The 15,478-nt window shown below is 58.5% G+C and overlaps 1 protein-coding gene across 4 annotated transcripts; it reads left to right on the plus strand.

Annotated features, from left to right (window-relative positions):
- Window positions 1-670: 670 nt before the first annotated feature.
- Window positions 671-13,821, plus strand: Unc93b1 (unc-93 homolog B1, TLR signaling regulator). Of its 4 annotated transcripts, XM_047518599.1 has the most exons (12): window positions 671-865; window positions 1,061-1,202; window positions 1,554-1,707; window positions 4,354-4,515; window positions 4,717-4,849; window positions 5,175-5,268; window positions 5,757-5,881; window positions 6,425-6,607; window positions 7,248-7,521; window positions 8,982-9,100; window positions 11,604-11,724; window positions 12,976-13,069. In XM_047518599.1, exons 1-12 carry the CDS (start codon window positions 770-772, stop codon window positions 13,041-13,043), a joined length of 1,671 nt encoding a protein of 556 aa, XP_047374555.1. In that variant the 5' UTR covers window positions 671-769; the 3' UTR covers window positions 13,044-13,069. The 4 variants fall into 4 exon arrangements, with proteins under 4 accessions (XP_047374555.1, XP_047374554.1, XP_047374556.1 ...); XM_047518598.1 differs by lacking the exon at window positions 12,976-13,069 and having other exon boundaries at window positions 11,604-11,891; XM_047518600.1 differs by lacking the exons at window positions 11,604-11,724; window positions 12,976-13,069 and adding an exon at window positions 13,513-13,821 and having other exon boundaries at window positions 672-865.
- Window positions 13,822-15,478: the final 1,657 nt, after the last annotated feature.

The following is a 15,478-nucleotide window of genomic DNA, read 5'->3' on the forward strand; positions in this document are numbered from 1 at the left end:
GTCACACTTACTGATCACTCCGTATGTGCCCAACAGGTCCTCCGCAGGAGGGGTACGAGGCAAGCAGTGGGTTTGGGGGATATTAATCCACCGAAAACCAAAAGCCCTCGCCCTCAGGGACTGCTTCTTATTCTGAGAGCTGAGGCCGGGAAGGACCCTTCTGGGAGGCGCAGAAGAGGCCAAGGGAGCTGGATATTTTACAAGGCTTCCCAGGTGGTTCCAGCCAGGAGGACAGCAGGGCTGTGGAACGTCAGTGGCGGCAGGGTGGCAGCTTCATGGGCCCAGGGGCTCTGCACCCTCCCAGCGGCGGAGGGTCACCCCTCTAGTCCAGCGGAGCCAGTCCTCCAGCTCGGATTCGCAGACGCAGGTGGAGACGAGGCGGGGCTGGGGGCGGTGTGGCCGGCTGCCAACGCGGGAGCAGGGGCTGGGTTGACTCGGCCAACCCCGAGGGGAGCTGGGGACGCCCGAACTCTGCTAAGGCCTGGCACTAACTCGGTCATTCCGCCGCAGCCGAGGGAGCGGTGCCAGGTGCCTGCCAGGTGAGGAAAAAGGCAGCAGAGGTAGAGCCACCCGCAAAGCCGCCGAGCCGAGAAGGGCTGGGCCGGGATTCGAACTCGCTCTCTCCTCCGGGAGGCGGAGGCCCAGGCGGCTCACGGGCCCCGGGCACGCCCGCCGGGGAGGAGCCGGCCCGCGGGCGGTCCCCGGGGAGGAAGTGGCGGGCCGCTGCGGAGCGCCGGGCGCGCTGTCAGTCGTGGGCCGGGGTCTGACCATGGAGGCGGAGCCGCCGCTCTACCCGGTGGCCGGGGCCGCGGGGCTGCCGGGCGACGAGGACCGGCTCGGGGCAGCCGACGCGTGCGAGGCCCCGGTGAGCGGGGGCCGGGGCTGCCGGGCCGCTCGGGGCTGGGGTTCCCCGTGGGGCTGCGGGGCGCGGGGCGGCGGGGACGCGGGGCGCAGGGCGGCGGGGGAGGCGGGCGCGGGGCGCGGGGCGCAGGGCGGCGGGGGAGGCGGGCGCGGGGCGCGGGGCTCAGGGCGGCCGGGTGCGAGCGGCGTGTGCCCGCAGCTGGACGAGCTGGTGGGCGCGTACCCCAACTACAACGAGGAGGAGGAGGAGCGCCGCTACTACCGCCGCAAGCGCCTCGGCGTGCTCAAGAACGTGCTGGCCGCCAGCGCGGGCGGCACACTCACCTACGGCGTCTACCTGGGTACGGCCCGCGCCCGCGCCTGCCCGGACCTTCGCGGGAAAGAGAAACCGTGCAGCCCGCAGGCCTCCTTCCCCTTTCACTTCCCGGTCGACCGCCCGCCCTCGTAGCTGCAGCTGCAGCGGCCTCACTTGGGGCAAGGAGGGGCTTCCTGGCTGGCCAGTGTCCCCCGGTCCCGGCCAGAGCCTGCGTGGGTGGGTGGGGTGGGTTCCCTGGCTCCCCGCTCCCCGCACTGACGGGCGTTGGAATGGGGACCCCTCGGGAGACTGGAGCTCCCCGCCAGGCTTGCATTAGGTCTCTGCTTGTTTGCCCCGGGAGCCAGACTACTCCCTCCATGCCGCTCCCTGTCCCCAGGCCTCCTGCAGATGCAGCTGATCCTGCACTACGACGAGACCTACCGCGAGGTGAAGTACGGCAACATGGGGCTTCCCGACATCGACAGCAAGATGCTGATGGGCATCAACGTCACACCCATCGCTGCCCTGCTCTACACACCCGTGCTCATCAGGTGCCCAGCTGTTCCCCGAGGGCGGGGCTGTCACCCTGATCTCCAGGGTGCAGAGGCTGTTGGTCCTCGAGGTCTCCGCTGCTGTGGCTTTGCAGCCTCCCCTCCTTGGGAGGGTGGGAGCGGAGAGGGGAAAGCAGGGTGTGGGAGGAAAGGGAATTTCATCCCCCCTTCTGCGGCACATTTGGTTTCAGGCAAGAGATTCAAGCAGGCCCCTGCCCTCCCCTGGTCCCACATGGCATCCTCTCATGGCCCCGTGGTGGCCCAGACTCACAGTGACCTTCTGGGTTGGGCTATTGGACTCAGGCAGGCACCCACTCCTGGCCCAACCAGCTGTGACTGGTGTCGAGGGGACATTTGTCACAGAAAGGCGCATGCCTGGGCAGGTGCTTATGAGCCTTGGCGGCATGTGGCCCAGCCTCCTGGCCACTGCAGAAATCCCCCCACAGCACACTCCCAGATGGGACCAGGAGGCCAGCCGGGACCAGGAGGCCAGCCGGAGAACAGACGGGTTTTGGTTCTGTTTTTGTTTTTAAGTTTCCTTTGCACAGTTGAACGTGCATCATCCTCACTGAAATCACAAACAAGGAAACCCCTCGCAAGCCCTCCAGTAAATCACCCAAGTCCTCTGTCCATGAGCATGAGTGGATAAAGTCCACATCGTTGTCCCCAGAGCACGAGTGTGTGCAAGACTCCCTTTCACGCTTTTTCTTTTCGCTTGAGCTTTTTCTTTTCATCTGAGCCTTGTCTGCAGCCTTCACGGTTAGGACTTTTGCCAGGGCCTTGTTTTCTGCAGAGATGGGGGCACCAGCTGTGGCTTGCAGTTGGACATGGTGGCTTCCTCTGTGTGTGACACTCTTTCCTTCTTTTAATTTTTTTCTGTGGAGGCAGGGGGCTTACTACATTTTTCAGGCTGACCTCAAACTCCTGAGCTCAAGGAATCCTCTCACCTCAGCCTCCTAAGCAGCTGGGACTATAGGCATGCTCCGCTGGACTGTCTTTCTGTCCTTCTTCCCCTCCTCCTCCTCCTTCTTCCCCTCCTCCTCCTCCTTCTCCTCCTCCTCCTCCTCCTCCTCCTCCTCCTCCTCCTCCTCCTCGGTCTTCTTGGTACTGATTGAACCAAGGGTGCTCTACCACTGAGCTACACCCCCAGTCCTTTTATTTTTTATTTCAGACAGGGTCTCACTAAATTACTCAAACTGGCCTTGAACTTGTAATTCACCTGCCTCAGCCTCCTGTGACAGATGACTCCATGGATCTTTCCTGTTTTGTTTTGTTTTTAATTAAATTAAAAAGGAAATTGTTCTCCCCTGGTATAAATTCCCAGCAGGGTCCTCACTGGGTCAAGGGCATGTGAAATGCTCTCTGGCTCTTGAAACCTATAGCTTTAAATAACAACATCTGACCTTCATCTTGTCTCTTATGTGCGGGGCACTCTGTAGGTGCTAAACTCCTGACAGTCCAGGGCAGCTGCTCTCATACACGAGGGAAGCTTCCGGTGAGACCCCTTGACTGAGTCCCACAGGCAGGAACTGGCAGACTCCAGGCTCGAGTGCTGGCCAAGTGACGCTAAAACCCAGGTGCTCACTTTTGGCTCAAACCACCAGATTCCCTTTCCAAGGGGCTACGCCAATGCATGACCACTGGTGGTTCCAATTTTGAAACTACATCCTGTCCTGCAGTAAACGAGTGCTGACATTTTTACTTTTTACTCCGTAAAAATGTACATTTTTTGTGAACTGCCTCTCTCCCAAATAACTCAAGAAGAGGCTGCCTAATCTCTTATATGGCAAAATAAGGATAACAAGCTGGGCCTGCAATCCCAGCCACTCAGGAGGCTGAGGTGGAGGTGGGAGGTGGAGGCTAGTCTCAGCAATGTAGCCAGACCCTATCTCAAAAAAACCAAAAATGGCTGGGGGTGTGGCTAAGAAGAATGGGGGTATCGAGAAACCAGGGCTCTTTAGCTTTGAGCTTCCTGGAAGTCAAGACGAAGACAGAACTAATGAGCATCAGTAAAATTCAGAGATGCGCGAGTGGGCTTTTAACCTGCTCAGCCTCCGTGCTCTGATTCGGTCCTTATCCTGTCACTAATCAAGTCCCTTCCATTGTCACTGTAGGGCTTTTCCCCAGACCCAGAGAGGTGGAGACTTCCTGACTGGCCACAGTGGATCCCAGGAGCAGTGGACAGGGAGGAGGAGGCTCCAGGGCTCCTGTTCTACCCTTGGCAGCCTGGGGCCTTGTCCCCTCTCTGGTCCTAGTCTTGTCAAGCCCTTAAATGTGTCCCTGGGCCCTAGTTACCACAGACCCCTGGGAGGAGGAAGGGAGATTGGAGAGTCAGCCCAGGAAGGAATGAGTGTTAGACGTGCCCACAGTCACTCACTTCTGTCCTTGCCGTGACCAGAGAGGCCTGTGGCGTGGTCCTGCCATATTATAGCTGTGGACCCCGAGGTCAGGCGCAGTGGTCTGTCTGAGTCCTCTCGGCGTCTGTATCCTGGGACTCCATATCGGCCCGACTCTGGCCAGGGCTCTCTCCACCACACACAGCCCTGAAGCGGGGCCGCGGGGCCGCGGGGCTGTGGCCGTGGCCGTGTGGTCTCAGTCCCGCAGTCCCGCAGGCCTGTGGAGCAAGCATCCCTCCATTGTCTGCAGGTTTTTTGGCACCAAGTGGATGATGTTCCTGGCTGTGGGCATTTACGCACTCTTTGTATCCACCAACTATTGGGAGCGCTACTACACGCTGGTGCCCTCTGCTGTGGCCCTGGGCATGGCCATTGTTCCCCTCTGGGCCTCCATGGGCAACTACATCACCAGGTGAGTCTGGGGGCAGTGGGCTGGGGGGCTGGATACCTGGTTGAACCTCTGCTGCTTTACCGGCCTCAGCTGGGGAAGGCCCCTTCCACCCTCTGGGCCTCCGTTTCCTCACCAGGGCTGCTCAGCCCATAGCTCTGGTGCTGGGGGGTGGGATTGCCATGGAGACTGGACTGAGGACAGCCTTTGCTCCGTGTGGCCCAGGATGTCGCAGAAGTACTATGAGTACTCCCACTACAAGGAGCAGGATGAGCAGGGGCCTCAGCGGCGTCCACCGCGGGGCTCCCACGCGCCCTATCTCCTGGTCTTCCAAGCCATCTTCTATAGCTTCTTCCACGTGAGCACCATGCGGGGCACTGGGTGTGTGGCGATGTTCCCGTCCCAGAACTCATACCCAGGAACCCTCTGCACATCCTCTCAACCCTCTAGTCCCAGCTCCTTTCTGGAGCCAACCCAGCTTGCCTACCTCTGGTGACGGAGACCTCATCCCTCCCCACTACTGCGCGCTGGCCAGGAAGAAGTCCTCTTGTTTTGGGCACCCCCCTCACCGGGCTGGCCCAGTGGTGGGAGGGCTCCTGTTCCCAAGTCTGTGCCTAGACAGGACCAGAGCCTCCTGCCTGGCTGGTGCCTGAGTCTGGCCCCAACTGCCCTCCTGTTCACAGTTGAGCTTTGCCTGTGCCCAGCTGCCCATGATTTATTTCCTGAACCACTACCTGTATGATCTGAACCACACATTGTACAACGTGCAAAGCTGCGGTGAGTATTCATGGGGTGGGGGCTCCCCAAGACCTGCTACTTCCCCTTGCAGCCATCCGGCAGACACTGAGTCCTCACGGGGTTCAGGCTGCAGGCCCAGCATCCCCCCGCTTTGGTGGGAAGGCCAGGACCCAGACGGAGCACGTAGTTAGGATGTCTGACCTGGGGAGGGTGGGGGCGGGCAGAGAAGGCTGTCCGAGGAGGTGCCCTCTGCCTCGGACTGCCAGGGGGATTTCCCTTGGGCCAAGCAAGCAGTCAGCGTGGGAGCAGGGTGGACGAATGGGGGTGGGCTGCCGGCCTCCGGGGGAACAGGGCAGGAAGGCCTGGGGCGCACCCAGCCCAGTGCCCCAGTCTTCAAACTGCTTGCTCCGCAGAAGACCACTCATTGCTGCCACCGCGCTCGCCTGGCCCCTCGCTGCGTTTCTTGGTGGTGGGGTGACAGTGTGCCCTCCGCCCCGCCCGATGATGTCCCCACTCGCCCTTCTCAGGCGCTAACAGCCATGGCATCCTAAGCGGCTTCAACAAGACGGTTCTGCTGGCCTTACCGCGGAGCCGGAACCTCATCGTGGTGGAGAGCGTGCTCATGGCCGTGGCCTTCCTGGCCATGCTGCTGGTGCGGCCGGGCTGGGTGTGGCCGGAGGCGTCGACGCTGAGCATGGGTCTTTGAGACGCAGTGGCACAGCCAGGAACAGGGTCTGGGCCTGCGTCCCCTGCCTGGAGGCGTGGCCGGGGGAGGGCTGTAGGGCCTGGAGGCGCCTGAGCCAGCGAGCCAGGGCTAAATCCTGGAGGCGGGGGATACCTGTGGACCAGGGCTGGATTAGGAATCCAAGAGACTAGTGTGACCCGAGAGAGGGCTGGGGACTGGTCCCAGGGTCATGGACTGGAGGATGTGGCTCAAATCTGTGGGTGGTACTAGAAGGCAGGGCTAAAGTGCCGGGGGCGTGGATATGGTGTGGCTAAGATCCAGGCAGGGCTGGGAAGCAAAGCCCAGGGTTATGGGAGCTGGAGGGGTGGCCTTGGGCCGAGGTGGGGGCGTGGCCTAGAAAGCAAGGTCAGACCTGTGGGCGTGCTCCAGGGGGCGGGGCCTTGGGCTGCGGTGAGGCCAGGGTGGAGCGGGGTACCTGGTTGGTCACCCCTTCACGGCTCCCGCCTGCAGGTGCTGGGGCTGTGCGGTGCCGCTTACCGGCCCACGGAGGAGATTGACCTGCGCAGTGTGGGCTGGGGCAACATCTTCCAGTTGCCCTTCAAGCACGTGCGTGACTTTCGCCTGCGCCACCTGGTGCCCTTCTTCATCTACAGTGGCTTTGAGGTGGTCTTTGCTTGCACTGGTCTCGCTCTGGTAAGTACAGCCTGTATGAGTTTACCAACACAAGACAGGATGTCCAGTTAAATTTAAATTCCAGATAAACATACTTTAAAGCGTGTATGTATAGCCAGGCATGGTGGCCCACTCCGAGAATTCCAGCAACTCGGGAGGCTGAGGCAGGAGGATTGCAATTTTGATACCAGCCTCTGCAACTTAGCAAGACTCTGTCTCAAAAAATAAATAAGTAAAAAGGGTTTGGGATGTTGCTCAGTGGTAGAGTGCCTCTGAGTTTAAGCCTCAGAACTGAAAAAACAAAACAAAACAAAACAAAAACATATGTATAAAAGTGTACAAGAATATCCCAAATACTTCCCTCCCTCTTTCTCTTTCCTCTGTTGTCCCCCTTCTCCTTTGCCCTGGGCAAGTTACTTTAACCTCTCTGAAGCTGAAAGGGGATAATATTCATAAAGTATTTGGTTTCATGCAGGGTACAGCCTTTGGTGTCTGGGGACACAGTCCAAGTCTTTTCACATTGACAATTCTCCGGGAACCTTCCTAGCAGCCTTGGAGGAAATTAGCTCCCAGGAGGTCCAGAGGGCAAACTGTGGCCTAAAGTGACATGTGGGGAGGGTCAGGGCCTGGGCTGACTTTCAATCCTGTCCTTTTCCCTCAGGGCTATGGAGTGTGCTCCGTGGGGCTGGAACGGCTGGCCTACCTGCTTGTGGCTTATGGCCTGAGTGCCTCAGCTGCCTCAGGCCTGGGCCTGCTGGGACTGTGGCTGCCACGCTCGGTGCCCCTGGTGACTGGGGCGGGGCTGCACCTGCTGCTCACCCTTGGCCTCTTTTTCTGGGCCCCTGTGCCTCGGGTCCTGCAACACAGCTGGGTCCTCTATGTGGCAGCTGCCCTCTGGGGTGTGGGCAGTGCCCTCAACAAGACCGGACTCAGCAGTGAGTACTGCCATGGACACTGGCATGGTGGGATGCGGGGTGCCTGTGGCCACCTCTGGGCAGTTGGGGGGCAGGGACACCTCAGGGACGGACATGGACATGTAGGGGATCTGCCATGGAGTTCTGTGAAGTGAAGGTGGGTGGGCTATCACCTTGGATGTCCAGGGGTGGAGGAAAGTCCCATAGGCACCCCAGAAGTAGGTGCGGGGATTCCATGCCATGGACCTTCTATTGAAACTTCAGGGTAGGCACTGAGCCCTGTGGACACCAAGGGGTGAGGTCTTGTGGGTACCCGGGGTGGTGTGCACAGCCTTTAGGGAAAGTGGAAGATCAGCAGGGACACTCCTCTGCTTCACAGGGGCAAGGCCTGGTTTCTGTGACACAGGGAGCAGGCGATGGGCCCTCTGCTCTAGGGAATAGTGCAGTGGACAGCAGCAGGTAGCCCTGTCCATACCCGAGGGTACAGGTGTTCTTTCCCCTTTCTTTTGCATGCTGGGGACTGACTTAGGGCCTCACATGCTAGCCAAGTGTTCTCCCACTGGGCTATTCATGCAGCCCGGGGTCTGGACCTTTCTGTGGAGAAGAGCCAGGAGCAGGCATGAATCCCAACCTAGTCTGCCTAGCAGAGCCCAGATCTGGACTGCTAGGGGTGAGGCCCAGGGAAAGGGGCCCTCTTTGCAGAAGGCAGAGTGAGCCTGAGTTCAGCTGTGTGATGCGTCTGTGGCAGCGTGCAGCTGGAACACTGTAGTCCACCTTGGCATCTGTTCCGGTGTGCTGGAGCCATTAGTGGTTTTGAATGTCACCCAGGGGCCCCAGGACAGGAGTGTTTATTCTCTGAGGCTGGCAAAGCTGTTAATAGCAAGTGTCCGTGAGGCGCCCTGCTGGCCTCGTCGCCTTAGAGCTTCCTAACACAGCATAGAATTGCATAAGCTCCTCTAGAGTTGCAAAAGGCAGCTCTGAGGAGTTAAGCAACTTGACCCAAATAGCCCTGGGAGCCAACGTTTGTATCCACATTTCTGCACCTCTGAACTCCCCCCTTCCGGTCCTGAAGCTGATGTCCCAGTCTCCTGACTCTCCGTCGATACTCTTTCCCCCTCCTGGGAGTGTTCTTGGGAAACAAGCCCCTTGCTCCCACACTTCAGGGTTGATTTGTGGAAATCGGTTGCTGCAGATAGTTTGCCCTCCCTAGTCCTTGGTGAGGAAGATCAAGGGTCCCTCTGCACTTGGCACTGTGCCCCTGAGGTCTAGGACAGAACTTCTGAGCATAAGCATAAGCTTTTCTCTGGAGCTCACCTGGACAGCATGGTAAGCAGGGCCTCCACTAGAGGGCAGGCAAGGACTGGCAGACAGTGCTTCCTGGGCGCTCTGGGACTGGCATGGCACCAGTGCAGGGCCTAGGAGAGTCACAGTGGGATGTCAGCAGCATCTGCATCGTCCCTGTCCTTTCTGCCTGTTTGCAGCACTCCTGGGAATCCTGTATGAGGACAAGGAGAGGCAGGACTTCATCTTTACCATCTACCACTGGTGGCAGGCAGTGGCCATCTTTATGGTGTACCTGGGTGCCAGTCTGCCCATGAAGGTAAGGTTGGGTGGGGCTAGGGGCTCCTTGCTCCACCCCCACCTCCCTGGGTCAGGCCACAGGCCAAGGACCTCAGCCCCCTGCGTGGCCCCCCAACCCAGCACCTCACTTAGTGCCTCTCCTCCTGCCAGCCTCGGTTTACCCATCTCTGAAGGGACCCATAGTTGGCTCTTTCCTGTGGGTACATCCCAGCTTCCTCCCTGTGGCTTGTTTGATCACCTATTCAGCAGCTGCTGGGCTCCTGGGTTCCCAGGATCTGTCTCCATCCATGGCCTGCAAGGGCTCCTCTGCAGGAGGATGGAACCCAGGGTCTCAAGCATGCTAGGCAAGTGCTCTACTGCTAAGCCACATCCCAGCTCCTCAACCATGGCAGGTCAGTTTAGCAGGTCCTGACGCACATTTTTTAAAAAAATGAAGAATAGAAGGAAAAAAACCCCAGAGATATGCATGCAAATCTGCACCTGTGTACCCAGTTAGGATGTACAGTTGTTTTCTGACTGTAGGTCACAGTTAAAATCATCTGGGCTGGGGATGCAGCTCAGTTCTCGAGTGCTTGCCTGGCAAGCTCAAGGCCCTGGGTTCACTCCCCAGCTCCGCAAAGCCTGCTGTTTAAGGGACAGACAATAATCTAAGCCCTGGTCCAGAGGGTCAGGCCTGAATTCAGACGATCCATCTTCGTCTTTACCCGTGTCATTCTTAACAGGGAAACTAGGGGGCAGTACTGGGATTTGGGCCTTGTCCTCAGGAGGGTGCCCTAGAAGTGCGGGTGGAGGGCCGGCGGGGAGGCTCCTGGGAGCGGGCGGGATCCCGGGGAGCAGGTGCGGGTGGGAGCCGGGCTGGGAGCGCGGGAGGCGGCTCAGGGCCCAGCGGCCCGCGGGTCCCCTCATCCCTCCCTGGCACTCAGGCTAAGCTGGCGGTGCTGCTGGTGACGCTGGTGGTGGCAGCGGCCTCGTACCTGCGGATGGAGCGGAAGTTGCGGCAGGGGGTGGCCCCGCGCCAGCCGCGCATCCCGCGGCCGCAGCACAAGGTGCGCGGCTACCGCTACCTGGAGGAGGAGAACTCGGACGAGAGCGACGCGGACGGCGAGCGCGGCGGGGACTGCGCCCAGGCCGAGGCGGCGCCCGCGGGGCCGCGCCCGGGCCCCGAGCCAGCGGGCCCCAGCCGCCGGCCCTGCCCCTACGAGCAGGCGCTGGGGGGCGACGGGCCCGAGGAGGAGCTGTGAGGCCCCGGCGCCGGGCCGCGGCCGCAGCCCCGCTCTCAGGCCGCGGGTCCCCTCGGAGTCCCGCGCCGTCTGTGTCGGGGACGCCCTCCCAGAGCCCAGGGTCACTGGAACCTCCGCGTTGAGGGGGCCCCGGGTCCAAGGCACAGCCGGACCCCGCCGCAGCAATGCAGGCCTGGACCCTGTGACCCGCGCTCTGCACGTCCTTTGATAGCCCCAGGGTCCGCTCCGAGGCCCCGCTTTTTATAGAAAATAAGCAATAAAGAGATTTTTGTATTGTCCCGACGGGGTCTCCGCCGCGGCGGGATGGAGGGCGCCTGGGCGTGTACCTTGCCGACCGGCTCGTGGGGCACTGTGAGGGCAGCGTCCTCTCCACAGAGCCGCCCAGAGGCGGGTGGGCCAGGCCCCCAGGTGAGATGTCCCCAAGCCCGCCCAGAGGCTGGCCAAAGAAGAGCCCTGGAGCAGAGGTGTGTGTGATGAGGTTGTTTGGCCAGTCCTGGGTCTACAAGACAGGACAGGCTCCACTGTCCCTGAGTCCCTCGCGCCAGCAGCCCAGGCCCCAGTCCTGTTTGTCTATTGTGGCACATTCGCCCACAGTGCTCCCAGGGACACCTTTGGGGGCAGGTTCCACTTCTGAGCCCAGTCAGCGGTCACCTGTATCAAGTATGGGCCTGGGAAGTGGTTAATCAAACCCAGGGACACTTGGTCATTGTCCTTTGGACCACAGCCTCAGCCAGGATGCCCAGAAGCTGGTGAAGAACCAGGCAGTCTAAAGCATCTGCAGGTGACACTAGGGCAGAGGAGACCAGAACCGCTGTGAAGAGCTCCCAACAACTGGGGAGGACATTCAGGGCAATAGGGAGTCATGGGGTCCCTGCCAGCAGCCCCACTGGTGCTCTGCTGGGGCCACACACCCCTCTCCTCACACCCCTAGACCCCTGGCTGAAGGCCACCCCACGCCACAGGCCTCTGCACTGGGCCTCATGGATTCTCCTGGTCATGTTCTGTGGCTCCCCTTTCTCCTCTCTCTGTCCCCTGCTGCCCTCACTTGAGCCTCTAGTGGGCCCTGAAGCCAGGTGCTGTGGCCTTGCAAGGCACCCACCCATCTGAGCCACAGCTCAGTAGGCCCCTTAGCACCGGGGATACAAGGTCCCCAGCCCCGTAAGCTGCAAGGGCACAGCAGGAGAGCTGAAGTCCTCTAAATTTTGGAGGGAAAGCAGCCTGCCTCGCTTGCCCACTTCCGGTGACAAGCAGACCCAGACACTCAGAGAGCTGTGCTTCCAGGTCCCTCAGTACCTGCCGTGGAAGGGAGCATTCTGGAAGTGTGGCAATGTCTTCCTGGAGGATTCCAGTGGAGCGGGGATAATGGGCACCTGGACACAGAGCAGGTGCTGTTTGGAAGGATGTGGGTCCCAGGTGTCAGGTGAACATGGGGAGGCGTGTCTGGACAGTGGGGCTACAGTTGTCACAGTTCAAAGTCATCTCTAAGTCCCTTGGCTGAAGAACAGTCGTCTCCCATGAGGAACTGACCTGGCCCAGGTGTGTGGAGCAGTGTGGGGGCGTGGCTTCGGTCACTCCTCCTACCAGGGCCATGGTCCCCATGAGACCCCCACGTCCACCCGGCTGCTCCTGGCTTGTGTATGAGACTCACACTCACACGTGACAAGTAATACCTAGGATCGGCACCAGGTAGCACAACAGGCAACCCAGGTGCATACACAGGGCAGGCCACATACAGGGGACAGGTATGGCAGCGGCAGCAGCAGGCTGGCTCCTTGGGGCAGGGGTTACTGAGCCATGAGGTCAGCATGCCTGCTCGCTGAGCAGCTCTCACTGTAAGTTATGACAGTGACATTGGCGTGGCCTCCCCTGTCTCCCTCACCCCTGGATAGAGTGGCAGGTGGAGGCCCTGGATCCCTGAGTGGAAACTGCGTTGAAGCCTCTGCCTATGAGCACTATCTTTGCTCCCAGAGCAGCCCTGCAGTTTTGTCTGTTGACGTGATGTGATTTTAAAATTATGTCTCCATGAACCTCCAGTCTAAGGTCTCCACCGCAGGTGAGATAACCTGGAAAGGGCTCTTCTACCAAACACCTAGAAATGCTTGATGAGAAACAAGTTTCCTTTTAAATACAGCATTGAGCATTCAAGAAAATAAGCAAAGTCTCCTAGGGCCAAAAATGAAGAGGAACCAGGCACGGTGACCCATGTCTGTAATCCCAGTGGCTCGGGAGGCTGAGGCAGGAGGATTGCAAGTTCAAAGCCAGCCTCAGCAATAGTGAGGCACTACACAACTCAGTGAGACCCTATCTCTAAATAAAGTACAAATAGGGTCAGGGATGTGGCTCAGTGGTCCAGTGCCCCTGAGTTCAATCCCCAGCTACCCACCTCCAACCTCCACCAAAAAATGAGGGGCCTACGAACCAGGGTGGAGACAGGGAGCTGAGATGGCCTGTGGGGCAGTGGCCTGGGCTTGAGTTTCATGAGCCAGGTGGGGCACGGCTAAGGGTTGGGGGCTCTTGTGAAAGTTGGGACCAAGGAGGTCAATACTATTAGAACAAAGGACAGAAAGAAATGCCACCGGAGAAGCAGAAAGATGCAAAAAAATGTGAGCTTTGGTTCCAGAAGAAGTTACTCATGAGATTTTTGTGTTTTCAGACCTACTTTATATAAGTTTGGAAATTCTACAAAGAAGTTACACCATTCATGAGGTCCAGGAACCCTGAAGTGGAGAGCCTAACATTGACTGGTGGTTTTTGCCTAGTGATAGCCCTGGAGTTCCTGGCCAAACCACTTGGCAAGCCTCTCTAGGTCCATCCCCTGAGTCTGGCCACCTGTGGCTTCCCACGCAAATCCCTTCTGAAGCTGAGCTCACAACCCAAAACTACAGATCAGACGAGGAAACAAGTCACCATGAATAAGACCACAGACCCTGAAAGGAGACATGTTATAGGCTGTCAAATAGATGGATGTGGTCAGCAGCTCCTAAAAGGGGTCCCAGTGACCTGACCCTTGATCCTGCACATCTTTGTGTAATCTCCATCCCTTGATTATGGGCTGGATCTGGTGATTGCATTAAAATATTTTTTTTCTTTTAAAATTAAAATATTTTTCATTTTAATCTTTCTTACTTTTATCTTTTATAAGTTTCTTGATCCCTGGGGGACTCACCTACTTAATGCTTTCTCCTGTGAGTGTTGACAGGGCCACAGAACAGAACGGGATTTCAGTGCCTTGGAGCTAATCAAGAAGGAGACTCCCTGGGGGTACCTGGAGGACTTGGAGGAAGAGCAGCCTGCTGTCACCTTCAAGAAGGCCACTCATTGCCATCAATATGGGGACTTAGGCGCTCCAACCACAGGGAACTGAATTCTGCCAACAACCAGAAGGAACATGGAAGAGGACTTTGAGGCCCAGATGAGAACAGAGTCCAGCCCACACCTTGGCTGACCTCATGGGGCCCTGAGCAGAGAGCACAGCTACACTGTGCCAGATTCCTGACCCACATCAGCTGTGAAATAATAAATGCGTGTTGTTTGGAGTGCCTGGGTTTGTGGTAATTTTTACATTCCAATAGAAAACTAATATGATGGCAAAAGTAATGAGATGTCCCTGTGAGAGAAGGACACACGACAGAGGCATCACTCTCGCTGTTTCTGAAGCTTCCTGCTTGTTTGCTCTGATGAAGCCAGCTGCTGCCCTGGGAGCTGTCCCCTGGCGGGGTCCTCGGGCAAGGAGCTGAGGGTGCTCTGGGCACAGCCTGCAGGAACTGAGCCCTGTTCCTGCCTCCCAGGAACAGCTGGGTCTGGCCAGGGGCCAGGGGAGTAACTGGGAAGCAGATTCCTCCAGCAAGGCCTTGAGAGGCACCTGGACTGCCGCTTCGGAGCCGGAGGTCTGGTGTGGTATCCGGTGCCTGGCGTCCTCTGCTGCACGTGGGCTTCCTGTCCCGGGAGAAGTCCGTGCTCTGGGGAGGAGTGGCTAGGCCTCAGTGCATCAGAATACGTGCTGTCGACCACACGGAAAGCAGCGAAGGGCTCGCCAAGGGGAAGGGTCAGTTTGGGTCTGCAGTGAAGCGAGGGAGTAGCGCCAAGGCAGGGGCACCTGACATGGTCTGGGGCGGGTGCCCAGGACCGTCGCCTGCTCTAGGGTGGAGGCACGCGGAGCCTTTTATGCTAAGTGACAGGAGTCCGACCCAAAAGGCGACTGTCACCTGTCTGCGTTCCATGAGACGCCCGAGCAAGCCCATTCATAGAGCCGGAGAGCCAACGGGTGAGCGGGGCCGGAGAAGGAGCGGGGCTGCCCACGGGAGCAGGATTCCCCTGGGAGCCATGGAATGCTCTAAAGTGAGGCGGTGGCAAGCCTACACAACTGTACGGCCCAGGTGGCTCTCACCCTGATGAACCCACTGTGAGCCGGAACGCACCAAGTACACCGAAGTGGCAGGAGGTCACCACCGGGCAACCGGGCACCCGGGCACCCTGGAGCGTCAGAGGCAGCTGGGAGCCGCGCTGCTGTCACCCCGCAGCACAGGCAGAGCGCCCCGCCACGCGTCCCCAACCCGGGGAAGAGCAGAGGCCAAAGCCTGAAGCGCTGCTTCGGCAGAGTGTGTATCACTTTGGTGCTGCTGAGGATTCTCGCACAGAGACGCGGGACACCAGGGCACTCAGCAGGAAGGGTGCTTATTGGCGTCAACACAGGCTCCGCAGATTCCTATCAAAGGCTGAGCACGGAGTGTTGGGAGGCGTGGCCTTGCATGCGCTCGTTAGTCTCCTTTTACACACTAGTTCTTTATCTCCTATATGTGGTGACACCTATTTCTGGCTAGGAGTTCTATTTCTGTATCACAGAGGAGGAACAATGAGGCTCACACTGACATTTTTTTTACTGTGTATTTATTTATTTATTTTTAAAATTAATAAATGATTTTTTTCATCCCCACTGCCCGCTCCTCCCCTCACTCCCCTCTGCATAATCCAAAGTTCCTTCATTCTTCCCTATCCACCCCCCACTATGGATCAGCATCAGCTTATCAAAGAAAACATTTGACCTTTGGTTTCTGGGGACTGGCTAATTTCACTTAGCATGATATTTTCTAGTTCCATCCATTTACCTACAAATACCATAATTTCATTCTTCTTTAAGGCTGAGTAATATTCCATTG

The sequence above is a fragment of the Sciurus carolinensis genome, chromosome 11 (genome assembly GCF_902686445.1).
Source record: "Sciurus carolinensis chromosome 11, mSciCar1.2, whole genome shotgun sequence".
Lineage (NCBI taxonomy): Eukaryota > Metazoa > Chordata > Mammalia > Rodentia > Sciuridae > Sciurus > Sciurus carolinensis.

What these genes read in the sequence shown, in the direction of transcription:
- Unc93b1 (XM_047518597.1), top strand. Translation starts at nt 770, where the DNA reads ATGGAGGCGGAGCCGCCGCTCTACCCGGTGGCCGGGGCCGCGGGGCTG. An exon ending in GTACAACGTGCAAAGCTGCG is followed by an intron (nt 5,269 to 5,756) that starts GTGAGTATTCAT and finishes CGCCCTTCTCAG; the next exon opens with GCGCTAACAGCCATGGCATC. An exon ending in CAACAAGACCGGACTCAGCA is followed by an intron (nt 7,522 to 8,981) that starts GTGAGTACTGCC and finishes GCCTGTTTGCAG; the next exon opens with CACTCCTGGGAATCCTGTAT.